The sequence below is a fragment of the Oncorhynchus kisutch genome, linkage group LG8 (genome assembly GCF_002021735.2).
Source record: "Oncorhynchus kisutch isolate 150728-3 linkage group LG8, Okis_V2, whole genome shotgun sequence".
In the NCBI taxonomy this organism is placed as follows: domain Eukaryota; kingdom Metazoa; phylum Chordata; class Actinopteri; order Salmoniformes; family Salmonidae; genus Oncorhynchus; species Oncorhynchus kisutch.
In genome coordinates, this window is record NC_034181.2 from 61,221,878 (window position 1) to 61,237,573 (window position 15,696).

Consider the following 15,696-nt stretch of genomic DNA (forward strand, 5'->3'; position numbering starts at 1 on the left):
AGCACAACCATCCGATTGAAGGAAAAACACAGGCTGTTACCAGTGGTGGCCAGCAGGGGGACCTAGAGGCTCATGTATGAGGTGGAGGTGAGCGAGCAGCCGCTGCTCCTCTCACTCAACCTGCCACATGTGGAAGCACTCATCGTGTCTGTGTAAGACAGAGGGAGAGAACAATGGAGGGGCAGGAAATGGGATTGTATGTGAGCATCCCCACAATGCCCAGCTCATTTTCATGCTGCTGTTTATCCAACAGTGATTTATTATACATGGCCAGCTGCTTGCCTAGGGAGAGCTCAGTGTTGGCCCATGGTGAGCCACTGAGGAAGAATCTGACTGGACATTCTCCTCCAGGTTGTGTTGTACGTCTTCTCATGATGCACTTATTTTCTGTTTCCCCTTTGGCTCCAGACTGGGAAACTGAGAATGGTTATCGTCATTACCTTTCATGCCTGAAGTGGACCTCCTGTTCAGTATGAGTGTGTGTCTGTCAGAGTGTTTCCAAGGAAACAGCAGCCCACCCCGTGTGTGAGTTGGCTGAAGGTCAAGTCCGATTGCTAATGACACAGATCTGTATTCACTGCTGCTTGAGCTGCATACAGCTGAACACTCCTTTCCAAGTTACACATTTCCTAAAAACAGAAACCTCATCTTGTCAACTCTCAACAAAGCGTTCTAAGTCTAAGGGACTTGAATATACATTATGATCCCAGGTAGAATGCTACCCTACTGTAAACCTGATGAGCCAGCTCAGGGAGTCTATTTTGACCTGTGTCTAATTGACAAAGGACATCTGAGAACACTAACAGCTACAATGCCTTCCAATCATGCAAGATGACTGGCTTTTCTGTGACAGGAAGCTTGTTTTGTTTTGTGTGTCTAACAGGGACTTTCCCTTCCCTCCAAAATGTCTGAGAATATGAGGCTCACAGAGAAAGGACTGGGCTTCAATGATGCAGTACCCAAGCTGTGCCCCTTGGGTAGAAGATAGGGTGGTGCAGGGGGGATTCTATTTTAACAACAAAAGCTACACTTCAGCGGAGCTCCCACTGAGGCACAATGCTGGAGGTTAAGCTCTGAGACATATCTGCTGCTGGCTCTTCATTAACAAGATGAAACGCTGGCCCAAATAAGTGACTGGTGCTATATCTTCTACCAAGAACTTTGACCAACCTTTCCCCTGGCTCAGATCTGTGCTGGGTTATAGAGTACTGTAGTGTGTCTCTGACATTGTTTGGTACTAAAGTGTGTGACCATTCTCCCACCTTTTGTCTGTCAGGTTTATCTGTGTCCACATCTCTCACTGGTTCCTGTTCTGGTGACCCGGGCCCCTCGCCCACCCTGTCCTGCTTGCTGTCCACAAGGGGCTGTGTGGAGGAGGAGGGTGGGGTGGTGGGTGGTGCTGAGGGGGCGTGGGAGGGCGAGGCCTGGTCAGCACGGAGACGCAGTGCTTCCTGTCTGAGTGTCTCGTTCTCGGAGGCCAGTTCTTGGCGCTCCCGACGTGCACCCATCAGCTCCTTGGTCAGGGTGTCCAGCCTCTGGCGGAGCTGCCGCACCTCGTCCCGTGCCCGGTTCCTCTCGGAGCGCACTTTGCTCCACTTCTCCCTCCAGTTGGCCGTGCAGTCCGACCACCAGCGCATGGTCTTCTCCATCTGGGCAGCTCGCGCCCTGGCCTCCTCCAGCTCCCTCAGACGTAGCTCCTCACGGCTCTCCCAGTCCCCAGACTCGCCCAGGCCAGGGGAGAGCAGCAGGGGAGGGCTGGAGCTGGGGGTGCCCCCCGTGGGGCTGGGCGTGTGGGTCAGGCTATCAGGAGAGCGGACCCTGTCCGGCCCCAGGCCCAGGCCACAGAGCAGGCCCGCCCCGGACTTAGCGGCCTCGGCCATGTGGGGGCTAGGGGTGTGGTTCATCACAGAGCCGATGATGATCCAGAAAAAAGCAGGAAACACGAGCGATGCTGTGCACTCAGGAGTGCATGGTCGCCTTTACTCAGTTGGCTACCTGCAGATTCAAACACAAAACAGAGACACTGGTTAGTTGGACAGTGCTAGGGCTGTTGCAGTGACCATATTACCACCACACCTGCGGTCACGAGTCATGAAGACAGCCAAATTCCACATGACCGTTTAGTCACGGTAATTAGTCTTCTCCAAGCTCTGATGCTGCTGGTCATTAGTAGCCTACAAACCTTGCTAACTGCCTGGTACTCAGCAGTCTATTGTCCCTCTAATCACTCTGACATCAACGCAAATGTATTCAAAAATCTAATCAAAGATTTCATGAGAGCCCATGAGCTCATGTTGCGCAAAATGTCTATAGGGTATGCAATTGCGTGAGAAAACAGAGTGATGGCCACTGATAAAAAGAGGAGGATTCCACCAGCTTTCTATAGGCTAGGTCTACTATATATATTTCTCAACTTTCCTAATATTAAGCACATTGCTTATATTTACAACAGCCTACCTGGTTGACATGAAAATAAACCACGGGGAAAAGCATCCCCAATTCACTATTTAAGTGCATAGATGACAAGCATTTATTCCCGCTGCCCATTTCAATACAGGTGCATGATAATGGTCCATTCTAAATCATAACAAATGTCACACATATAGTATTTAGAATATGTGAAAACAAGATTAAATCAAGAATAGTCTGATGGGTGACAATATTAGCCTATCACTTGTGAATTCTATATTATCACTTGTGAATGATGCCCAGCGTAAGAAACAATACCTTTTATTTTCTTTACTTGTTCGAATCATAGTCGCACACCTCATGTAGCCCAAAGGCCTATATATTTTAATAAAGCTTGTATCACAACTAAAGTGGGCAAATAATAAAAGCATTACATGCTTAATTGCATTTGCGGTTACTTTTGATAATGGTGTGTTCTGCTAATGAAACATTCACGCTTATATTCTACTACCATGTGCGCAATGCTGTGCTTATAATGTGAAGAAATGGCCTAATAGTTTATCAACATTTTAAGCTAAATGTTCTGATCTGTTGCATCAGCCATATTGCATAAAAAGGTTTATATTAATTTGAGATCTATCGCATCCCACAACTGTCCCAAACTAGGATTGGAATATTTATTTATCGCACAGAATAGAATACTTCAACTTTTGTACTATGGGGGATAGTAGATTGACATAGGCTAGTGCTTTTGCTGTTCTTGAAAGGCCTACTCATCTTGTTGGCTGATGAGAAAAATATCTTCAATATGCACCTCGGAATTGGATAAGGAAGTGCGCAGTTGCATCCCCAATGTGTCTGTCTTAACTTGTAGCCTGTGAGAAAGACCCAATCATGTGACCGAGAGGCGTGTGAGGGAAGCCAGGAGATGTGAAATGTGCCTATGTTAATTAACGTGAGACCGGCAGCTATTTGCTTGACAATCACTGGCTGATGAAATTTCGTGACCTCCACAGCCCTAGACAGTACAGTACAACTTCCTTTGACAGTAGTATTTTTTACACGCTCTAGTCTACTCCTATTCTGTGACCATCAACTGCCACAGCAAAACACTCTGGTCGATAAATGAGTAACATAAAGTCCAGTGTCCCTGTGGAGTTCAGAAATATGTTCTGGGACCAGTCTGAGTAGGCGAGATACAATGGGCCATCCTCTTCATACTGTTCTGGTGCCAGTTACAGGAGGTTACAGACGAATGGTCACACGTTAGAGATTACCTAGAGCCAGTACAGCTTGAAGAAAGTTGCAAAGGTCATTTGCAAACAGCCATGGATGAGAAACGAAGCTTCAACTAGCACCATGGCAACCCAGTAAACCCATTGACCTCACGCATGTCCAGACTCTAGACTTCGGCTTAACACCATGGCAACTTGCAGTCCCTAGACACCGATGAATCGGTTGCCAGAAAGGAAATTATGCCGAAAGACAGAATGAAAATACTCTACAGACAGGTCATCACTAGAGTACCACACACCCAACAGTCCCCGGAAGGCAGATTTGAACAGGTCATAAGCCATGGCAAAAATCTTTACAATTACAGGAAATTAGCTGTAAAACTGCAAAATTGTCTCTCAGCCTCATTGCAAAATGTGTAGAATAGCATGAGATTAGTTATAAAACTGCACATTTTCTCTCTGCGCTATGGCAATATGTGTAGAATTGCAAGAAATTTGCTATAAAACGACACATTTTTGCAGGGTCATGACCCTTGTCAACAACAGCAAGAATACATTTGCATTTGCTGACAGTGAGGGACAGGTAGACTTGACAGACAGAAAAAGAAGAGGGGAGAGAGGATTGTGTAAGAGAGAGAGAGAGAAAGAGAGCGAGAGAGGGGGGGGGGGCTGAGATGAGACCGTTTTAGCTGGTTTCTTGTAAGGATAGAAACCGAAACTCTGATCATTAAATTTCCAATCTCCAGAGGCAGCGACAGCATGGTTTATCTATGTATGAGAATGAGGCGACTAAAGAGAATGAGAGGACTTTGGTGTAAAACGATATGAATTCTCAAATCAACACCCCAAACCAACTCTCTGGGGTATAAAACATGAGATGAGCCTGGAGTCTAGTGCAGAATCCCGCTCCTGATCACCATCAGAGCCTGTATCTGACATGTTTACTGCAACTTAATCACACCAGACCTGTAACACTGTGTGTGTGAGGGAGACTCATGTAATGGATCAATTGCATGGCTGAGCCATAATTATTTGCTCTGGCTTAAGGGAAGCTGTTTATATGCTGATGAGAGAGACTAAATATAAAAATACACCCACCGTAGGCTACGAGCGTGGCACACCAAACGTACAAAGATGCAAATTGTGGAATAAACATAGCAAGGATTCTGCAGTAATAGACCAACACATTAGTCCCGAACACTGAGCAGCAAACTCACCAGTTCCTGTGAGTAACAAATGTATGAGGGACACTCATTCACCATGCACTCTCAAAGATCTTGTCTAAAATACCATCATTGCGTTTACTTGATAGCTACCTACACAAATAGCTAGCTAGAACAAAGTGTTAATAAGATCAATTCATTTAAAAAGATTAAAAGCAATACAAATAAGTTATCCAGTAGGCATCTCTATCCTTACAAGAAACCAGCTAAAACGGTCTCATCTCTACAGACTGTTCTCTGTACTAGTGGATATCTTCAGGAATCTCAAACACAACAGAGATGATATGAAAGACGGGGAGCAGTGCCGTCAGAGATGTATTATGTACCTATGTAACACCTTCACTGCCTGTAGTCTCCTTGTGATCCATATTCTCCATTTCATGTTCATTAAGATTTCAGTGGGTGACCATCTATAACACCTCATTATGCCATGCCATTTTAATGTCCCCTCCATATAAACTCTCTGCCTAACCCCCCTAGTAGGCACCCACCTCTCTCACTAGCTTACTCTGTCACTCCGCACCAGGGCTCACGCTACAGCTAAGAGATGGTGGTGGGAGTCAGCTGAGGCAGTCCAGTAGAGGAAGGAGATAACCTCCCCCTTCTTCTCACCTACACTGAACACTATCCTCTGAGAGTCTTGTCTCGTGCTCTCTAAAAGGGAGGCAGCGACAGAGTCAGAGCGGGAGATGGTTTGGGCCCTGTCGCCTTTGTACGACATATCAGTCAGGGATAGCAACATACACAGAAACATACACACAACTGGACCACAAACCATTTCTGTTGTCCCCTCGCATGGAAAGGGAACGCTTTTATGGAGAGAAAAAGTGAACATATATATATAAGTATGTGGAAGAAGAGGAGAACAGGTGAAGAGGCTGCTGCCGAAAATAAGAAGGTAAAGTGGAAAACGAGACACAACTCTTCTGCTATCAGCTAACTGTGGATGTAATCTGAACTGAATCAAGTGAAAACACATAGGAACCGGGGCTATTAATACAAAAGGGAGACCGAGAAAGCAGAGAGGGGGAGAGTGAGGGAAAGAAAAAGGAAAACAGAGCTGATACATGGTTCTTGTTAAGTTTGTAATCTGAACCTCATCAGACGCAGACAGGAAGTTAGAACGAGAGCAGGAACGAGAGAAGAATAAGAGAAAGTATGAAACAGAGGGACAGGAGAAGAGTGCAGAAACCCAAAGACGATGACTGGAAGAGATTACATTTTGGTATAGAGGAGATAAGAAGGGAAATGTTTGGTCTGTGTCTGGCTGACGGACAGAGGGTTTTGAAGGCTGCAGCTGGACAAGACACCTGGGTGTTTTCGCTGTACATACACAGTGGTTTTCACCTAGGCCTACATGGAGAGGGCAGTACTGTATGGCTTCAATGAATCAATCAAGCACTAAGTTGCTCTTCAGGATCAGGATTGCAAAGAAAATACATTTGAACTCCTGTGTAGGAATGGTCTATTTTCTAACTGTCTACTTAGAGCGTAAAAGGAGGTTGAACAGTCTGCAAAAAAAAAAAAAATCAAACAGACAGACAGACATTGCACTTAAATGTGGTTACACAAAGGAAACATGCCTACATTTCTATGGAGCGCAGTTGACTTTACCACAACAGGCTCTTCTTGTCACTTCATTTCAGAGGTCAGGGGTGAAGAGTGTTTGTGTCTGTTTCTGGAATATCACAGAGTGTGTATGGGTGCTGAGATAAAGGGCTAAGCTATCGCGTCTCTCTACATAATGATCAAAGACCCACCTCAACAATATCAAAGCCGACTGACAGACTAACATTTGTCAACATGCCAATCAAAAGTTCAAGTTGATCTTCGGACCCATCCATGACCTAGAAGGTCAGCTGATGTTCTATGAATTATCTCATTGGTTTGCATGGACTACCTGTTGTCTCCCTCTTATTTGTTCACATTCACTCATCTGAGTCTTGTAGGGAAACTTCAAAGAGCGGATCAAGGTATTGGACCGGGAAGTGATCCTAATACTGAGTGACTACTGCAGGCAGATACAATAAGCATAAACAAAAGTCTAGTCAACGAAGTCCAAGAGAAAAAAAGTGGGGCAAATCAATGTGGCTCGACAACAGGTGAGTGAAAGAATGAGAAAGGGAGCGAGTTTCAAAAAGACTCCAGCTGGAGAGAAGAGATGGACAGAGACTGAAACTAGAAAAGAAAGAACAAAGTTAAAGCTGGAGCTGAGAGTTTTTGCATTTCAATACAATCTGTTCCAAGACAGTGGTATCATGGGTCAGCGATCCCAAAATGAAATGCCTCTATAAATAAGCCAATTTCTCTGGGGAACTTCCATTTGAAACTAGTTCCAGCTGGAGGATCCAAGCTCATGTGGGATACGTGGAATCCAGCCGATAGCTGCAGGATATTGAGAAATGAAACGTAGAAAGAGAGAGTAGAGTAGCCTTCACTGGAACCTAACACAGAGACGTACCACCACTCAAAGCAACAGAAACTAATATGAATAGATATGTTTAACTATAACGTGTGTTGTGATTTTAAATGCACTTCAAATCAAGTTTGATTCCATTTATACTGTAAGACAACCATGACATGTATATGCTAATTCTATTCCATCTAGACTATGTGGGGTATAATGGTTAGGGGGGGAAGAACACAGTGCTGTCACTACACACAGCCCAGTGTTGCTGTGAGAAAACAGTGTTCTGCCATCAGAAATAGAGGAGAGACAGAGTGACAGAAATTGAGAATTTAGAGGATGCAGGCAGAAAGTTCGACAACTGTATTCAAGTGAAAGAGAGAAAGGAACGATATAATTCACTGCCGCCGGTGCTACATGGCCAATGCACTTTCGTATTTTTAACAAGACACGCAAACAGTATCTTTACACAAAAAGCACAACCGCTTTAGTTGTTACAGGCTGTATCGTGTGTCCCAGTTGCCTGCACGACAGCACCTTGCGGTTTTACACCTGAAACTGCCAAAGGAAGCCAAACAGGCTGTGCAGCCTAGGGTCTACAACCGCAGACGGAGAAAGTGTTTTTATATCTCTCTTCCATCACGGTGAAACGGAAAGCTTCTTTTTTCTTCACCGCTTCATTCGTTCTTATCTGAAAACACACAAGACAAACATGTACCTATTAACCCGAGTGCTTGTCGTGCAGAAAGCCACAGGGCTTTGAGCTCTGAGATGGCAGTGGTGCTATCACTTTCTCTACGTGCTTTTGAGATGTTGTGTTATTGGTGCTACTGTAGGTAAGACAAGACTATCTGGGGCAAACACTTCAGCATAGGAGGAAACAGTTCACTTCCCTACAGCACATCAAGTGACTTGAAATGTACCAAGCAATAGCCTCACCAAATATATGCAGGAGTGATGAAGTGAGAGCTTTCTGGTTCATTTTAATCTAGCTCCTGTTATTCAACGAGGAGAATCATTGTACCGTGACTTTGGGCTCACTAACGTTAAATCCAACACCATCAGGAAAATGGGTCATGATTTGGTCAGTGATGCTTGTCCAAATACCACACACAAAGTGTCATAGCTCATTAAAATCTCTTAGCCTGTAGCGCCTAACTGCTTTGGCAAGCAACAAAAATCTCCCAATTCTAGACTCCAGTAAAATAACAACAATCCATGGATTTTAGGGCTTCTTGTTTCCTGTTGAGGTCCTAGATAATGGAGAGGGGGGGACAGGAATCAGGATCGGAGTATCACACAGCTGGCATAGCAGTCTCCATCTTCTACCTATCGATGATCCGAACAACCTGCCCTGGTTGCGACTGTGCTCTTAATAGGGTCCCCACCCAGCAGGATGAGGGGGGACAATGAGAGGGCCAGGGGACAGCTGACCAGCAGAGAAATTGGAGTCTGCATCTCAGTCAGGGTCCAATGGTAACAGCCAGGGTAAGAGAGGGACCTTCTGCACTGCAGAGACTGACTGGTACTGCTGCACATAACAGCAAATTAAAGCTTGCTTTCACTGAGGACATAAAGGTCAACACTAATGTGTGACATTTTATTAGTCCCCACAGGGTCAATTGCTCTATCTAGGGTAGAGGCCGACCGATTAATCGGAATGGCCGATTAATTGGGGCCGATTTCAAGTTTTCATAACAATCGGTAATCTGCATTTTTGGACACCTATCATGGCCGATTACAATGCACTCTACGAGGAGACTGCGTGGCAGGCTGACTACCTGTTATGCGAGTGCAGCAAGGAGCCAAGGTCAGGTGCTAGCTAGCATTAAACGTATCTTATAAAAACAATCAATCTTAGCATAATCACTAGTTAACTACACATGGTTGATGATATTACTAGTTTATCTAGCTTGTCCTGCGTCGCATATAATCGATGCGGTGGCTGTGAATTTATCATTGAATCATAGCCTACCTCGCCAAATGGGTGATTTAACAAGCGCATTCGCGAAAAAAAGCGCTGTCGTTGCACCAATGTGTACCTAACCATAAACATCAACGCCTTTCTTAAAATCAATACACAAGTATATATTTTTAAACCTGCATATTTAGTTAATATTGCTTGCTAACATGAATTTATTTTAACTAGGGAAATTGTGTCACTTCTCTTGCGTTCTGTGCAACAGAGTCAGGCTATATGCAGCAGTTTGGGCGGCCTGGCTCGTTGCGAACTGCGTGAAGACTTTTTCTTCTTAACAAAGACAGCCAACTTTGTCAAACGGGGGATAATTTAACAAAAGTGCATTTGCATAAAAAGCACAATCGTTGCACGAATGTACCTAACCATAAACATCAATGCCTTTCTTAAAATCAATACACAGAAGTATATATTTTTAAACCTGCATATTTAGTTAAAAGAAATCCAGGTTAGCAGGCAATATTAAACTAGGGAAATTGTGTCACTTCACTTGCGTTCATTGAACACAAAGTCAAGGTATATGCAACAGTTTGGGCCGCCTGGCTCATTGCAAACTAATTTACCAGAATTTTACGTAATTATGACATAACATTAAAGGTTGTGCAATGTAACAGGAATATTTAGACTTATGGATGCCACCCGTTAGATAAAATATGGAACGGTTCCGTATTTCACTGAAATAATGAAGTTTTATTTTCGAAATGATAGTTTCCAGATTAGACCATATTAATGACCTAAGGCTCATATTTCTGTGTGTTATTATATTAGAATTAAGTCTATGATTTGATAGAGCAGTCTGACTGAGTGGTGGTAGGCAGCAGCAGGCTCGTAAGCATTCATTCAAACAGCACCCTTGTGCGTTTTGCCAGCAGCTCTTTGCAAGCACAGGGTTGTTTATTTGTTTAGGTTAGGTTGTGACTAGAGTCGGCAATCTATGTTTTCTATTTCTTTGTTGGCCTGGTATGGTTCCCAATCAGAGGCAGCTGTCTATCGTTGTCTCTGATTCGGGATCATATTTAGGCAGCCTTTTCCAACCTGTTGTTTGTGGGATCTTGTTTTTGTGTAGCTGCCTGTGAGCAGCCCAGAACATCACATTTCGTTTTTGGTGAGTTTCATATTTTTTAAACATGTGGAACTCTAAGTATGCTGCGCCTTGGTCCATTCACTCCAATGATCGTGACACATGTTAAAAAGAACCACCAGCTTTCATATGTTCTCATGTTCTGAACAAGGAACTTAAATGTTAGCTTTTTTACATGGCACATATTGCACTTTTACTTTCTTCTCCAACACTTTGTTTTTGCATTATTTAAACCAAATTGAACATGTTTCATTATTTATTTGAGACTAAATTGATTTTATTGATGTATTATATTAAGTTAAAATAAAAGTGTTCATTGTTAACTCAGTATTGTTGTAATTGTCATTATAACAATTATATAGAGAGAAATCGGCCGATCAATCTTTTTTTGGACCACCTCCAATAATTGGTAAAAAATCATAATCGGTTGACCTTGTTCGGAGTGTGTATTGAAGGTGAAGTCAGGTGCAGGAGAGCAGAGTGTAGTGAACAGGCACACTTTTTATTCTGGTCAAAATGACAGCACAAAGTAACATAAAATGTGCCCAAAACACGGAACATAGACAAAAAGTAATGCGAGTAACAATATCCACAATATCAAAATACACGTAACACAAACAATCCTACACAAAGAGATGATGGGGAAGAAAGGAATAAATACATATGAATTGATAGGGGAATGAAAACCAGGTGTGCAGGGAACAAGACAAAACAAATGGATTACATGAAAAATGGAGCGGCGATGGCTAGAAAGCCGGTGACGTCAACAGCCGAACGCCGCCCGAACAAGGAGAGGAGCCGACTTCGGCGGAAGTCGTAACAGACCTCTAATCTAGGGGGTTTAGGGTTAAGGTTAGAATTAGTGTTATGGTTAGAACTAGGTTCAGGGTTAGGAGCTAGGGTTAGTTTTAGGGTTAGGGTTGAGGTTAGGTTTTGGGGTTAAGGTTAGGGTAGTTTGTGGTTAGGGAAAATAGGACTGAATAGGACTGTAGTTATAGAAGACTGTGTGTGTGCGTGTGTGTGTGTGCGTGTGTGTGGAGGATGCAGGTGACTGCGGGGGAAAGTAACTGAATAGAAGCTGACAGAGGTATGAGGATGACTGAAGAAGCTGGCTGTATTAATCCTTTTAGCTGGCGTCAGGGCACAAGAGGGACACGACACAGAGGGGATGTTTCCACACTAATCATCCATCAAATAAAGAACCATGACTTTCAAGGGCCCAAGGGGACATACATGTATACCACTGTTCAAAAGTTTGGGGTCACTTAGAAATATCCTTGTTTGTGAAAGAAAAGCAAATTTTTTTGTCCATTTAAATAACATCAAATTCATCAGAAATACAGTGTAGACATTGTTAATGTTGTAAATGACTAGTAGCTGGAAACTGCAGATTTTTTATGGAATATCTACATAGGCATACAAAGGCCCCTTACCAGCAACCATCACTCCTGTGTTCCAATGGCATGTTGTGTTAGCTAATCCATGTTTATCATTTTAAAAGGCTAATTGATCATTAGAAAGCCCTTTTGCAATTATGTTAGCACAGCTGAAAACTGTTGTCCAGATTAAAGAAGCAATAAAACTGGCCTTCTTTAGACTAGTTGAGTATCAGGAGCATCAGCATTTGTGGGCTCGATTACAGGCTCAAAATAGCCAGAAACAAATAACTTTCTTCTGAAACTCGTCAGTTTATTCTTGTTCTGAGAAATAAAGGCTATTCCATGCGAGAAATTGCCAAGAAACTGAAGATCTCGTACAACGCTGTGTACTGGTTGAGTGGCAGGCCCCGGTGCACAACTGAGCAAGAGGACAAGTACATTGGAGTGTCTAGTTTGAGAAACAGACGCCTCACAAGTCCTCAACTGGCAGCTTCATTAAACAGTACCCGCAAAACACCAGTCTCAACGCCAACAGCGAAGAGGCAACTCCGGGATGCTGGCCTTCCAGGCAAAGTTGCAAAGAAAAAGCCATATCTCAGACTGGCAAAAAAACACAGACACTGGACAGAGGTACTCTTCCTAGAAGGCCAGCATCCCGGAGTCGCCTCTTTACTGTTGCCGTTGAGACTGGTGTTTCTTGTCAATTTCTCACTTTCTTACTTGTCAGCCAAAGGTAAACCCAGAGAGAGAACCTTAATCTGCAGGAAAATGGCTGTGTCTTGGAAGTTTCACTAGGGTGCGATAGAAGGTGATGTGCAGTGCCCCCCTGCAGGCAGTCTGAATACATGAATAACTAAGCAGCAGCAGCCAGCTAATGACCACAGCACCTGGCCACAGGGCTCTGCTCTTCCGCCTACAGGGATAACATCACATTGTCTCTGTTGCTAACAATAACCAAGGATCTGAGGGTGAGAAGATAGCTGCCTTCAGGCTACATTGATCTTGCAGTGTTGTCATTCATCCAGCACTTCTGGCAAAGTCTGAGCAGTAATTAATGAAGAGAAGCAGAGCTGTCTTTAACTCAATATACAGTATGTTAACTGTAATCTCTCCCATCCCTTTCAATCATTCACTTGCACATGCATTTCTCTCCTCCCTATAACCAGGGCTGTCTTCCTGAAGGGCAGAGTTATTCTGAGCTCGAGTTTGTGGTCAGCTGGTCATTTCCCTGTCTTGAATCTTCCTCACTACACTTTATCATCCTGTCACTGTACAGGACATAGCGCCTGTGAACACCTGGGATCGCCGCTTTAACAGAGTTACTGCAGCTATCCAACAGTCACATCTGGCACCTTTACAAGGACACACACTGGACTGCAACATAGAGGGTTGAGGAAAAAGAGGGGTGGAAAACAGTGAGGAAATGGTAAAGCAATAAATAAAATGGAAAAATCAAAGAAAAACTTAGACTGAAGGTCAAAATAACGTGTGTGATGGGTCATTGCATGTGCTTGATTAAATGGCTTCTATGGATTGTATGATGACACATGGATCATTGTTAACTTGCTATATTAAATATGTTGTGCAGCATGAATCATTGGTACTGCATAACGGGACACAGGTGATGGATAATATATGACGTGAATAACGGTGTGAATTGTATTGCCTTAACTCCCTCCAGCTATGTAATGGAATTTTGCAAAGACACAAAGACAGAGAACCGGAGACAAGTCAAATTGACAGTATTCACATTTACAAACCATGAAGCCCAGCACGCCGAGACTTGTGAAGGAAATGGACAGCTTCAGTGTCTGGATAGACCATGTGGTTACTGAGATCCGAGGGATGGAAAAGCGGCAGCCTTGATAAGGAATAGGGAAAGATGTGGTGAGCGAGAGACATTTCGTTCGGACAACGACGGAGGGAGCAGAGCAGACCATGTGAGGCAGTAGCTGAGGGAGAGGCGGCGAAGACCGGGAGGGAGGAGGCCTTCGACAGGGCAGCCGACTCAGCCGTGTGTAACAGGCCTTTGAGAGGGCAGCAGATGGGAGAGTAGAGGCCACTATTGATGGGGTTTCCCCTCTGGATAAAAAAACATACAGGTTATTTAAAGCCCAGAGTCAGCCTGCCCTGCCGCCATCCACCCCGCAGGCATAGACACACCCTTTTGATTTATTACCGGCCCCACTACCCAGAGAGGAGAGAGGCAGATGAGAGATGGGAGGGTATAGGTGAAAGGAGAGTAGGGGAATGAATAGATGTCACGGCTGGGTAAGTATGAGGGTCTACTATGGAAGAATGTGTGAATGAGTGTGTGACTCATCGTGTGAGCACTTGTGGTAACTTGTGTGTTGGGTTGGAGTGCAGAGACAAAGTTCTCTTCCTTTCACCACCTGTTCTGACACTATGGGCTCTTGTGAAAATCCTTTTGCGTGTACAAAATGTGGGTGTAAGGCGTATGTTTGCGTGTGTGTAGTTGAATGACCCGAGACTTTCTCTCTTTTGCGGAAACTAAATGAAGCTTGTTTGGCATCCCAATAAACACGCTGTAAAAGTTTTCCACCAAAGGGCCACGGCTCTGTGGCTCTTTTGTTCTGAGGGAAGTTTGGGAAGCAGCAGAGGGGAAATAGCCACAACCATGTGACCCATGAAGGAGATGCAGAAGCTATGGAGCAAAACAGACAGGGTTGGCTTAGATTATTGAAAACATGTTAACTACATTTCGTCTCCAATGTTTATTGAAAACATTAATAAAGTTGCACAATGAGCACTTCTTGTCTCTCAAATACATTGTTACAGTTGTTTGTTAGTTAGCTAGTGGATTTTTGCCATATTAGCATAGACGTGACATCAGTCAAACTACCTCATAACAAGACATGGTATCAAGAACAAGATAAAACTAGCTGAAACGAGCCACTTACGATTCCCCACGTGGTAGCTGCTTGTCATAGTAGCTAGCTATTTGACCATCCAGAATCACAACAACACACTGCCTTCTGCCCCATTGAAGCGTGTGCATCGTTTTCAAGACGTTCTCAGCTAACCCGTCTATACAATAAATATTTGCATCCCTGTTTGTTCTCATAATGTCTGAGCAAGAACAGACATGCTTGACAGAAGACCCAGTTCTATATGTAGCAGTCAACCGCTGCCCATCTACACTGCAAGGTAAGGCATGCTGGAGGGAGAACTCCAATCTGAGGTAAACCCACACACCCTTCACTCGCAAACACACACTCTTAGAAAAAAATTTCCTATCTAGAACCTAAACGGGTTCTTCAGCTGTCCCCATAGGAGAACCCTTTTTGGTCCCACATAGAACCATTTTGGGTTCCATGTAAAAACCCTTTCCACAGAGGAACCCGAAAGAGTTCTAAATGGAACCAAAAAGGTTTCTACTTAGAACAAAAAAAGGTTTCTCCTATGGGGATAACCAAAGAACCCTTTTCGGACCCTGTTTCCTAAGAGTGTAAAGACAAGGAGAGAGATGAGAATGAGAGAGTGAAGCACTGCTAGATCTGCAGGAATGGTCCTTTTACAGGAATCGATGCTGTGGCAAAGCCAGATCAAGCAGCAGCCACTCTTCAAACTGTCTGTTCTATGATCCTCTTCCTTCCTGTCTCTATAGCTGAGATTCCTGAGATTTGATGTCCTCGTGCAACAGATGGCTCGAAACAAAAATGTTTCTACATCCACTATTAACGGGTCTCTCTTTCCAACAGGTGCTCTTCCTCATACTCTTCCTGATTCTTCTCTTCCCCACACTCTCTTTTCTATTCTTGCTGTTTTTACTGTCTTTACTCTCTCCAACTCTTTCTTCTCCTGCCCTCTCCCACTGTACAATATCCCCATCCGGGTCTCTCCCACTCTCTCTTTCTCCGTCTCTCTCTCTTCCTCTCTCCCTCCGTCCCCGACCGTAGGACCATAAATCAGCACCAGTCTTTGACAGGGACATGTCCTCTGACCCAGAGAGCCGGGCTGAGC

General features: G+C 44.1%; 1 protein-coding gene across 1 annotated transcript in view; it reads right to left on the minus strand.

The window, feature by feature from the left end:
- Positions 1–15,696, minus strand: part of LOC109895478 (coiled-coil domain-containing protein 102A) — a 71,078-nt gene that overhangs the window by 33,693 nt on the left and 21,689 nt on the right. Inside the window, exon 2 of the mRNA XM_031830767.1 lies at positions 1,263–1,995. Coding sequence (XP_031686627.1) covers positions 1,263–1,904 — 642 coding nt within the window. The 5' untranslated portion in view covers positions 1,905–1,995. The remainder of the gene's footprint in view (positions 1–1,262; positions 1,996–15,696) is intronic.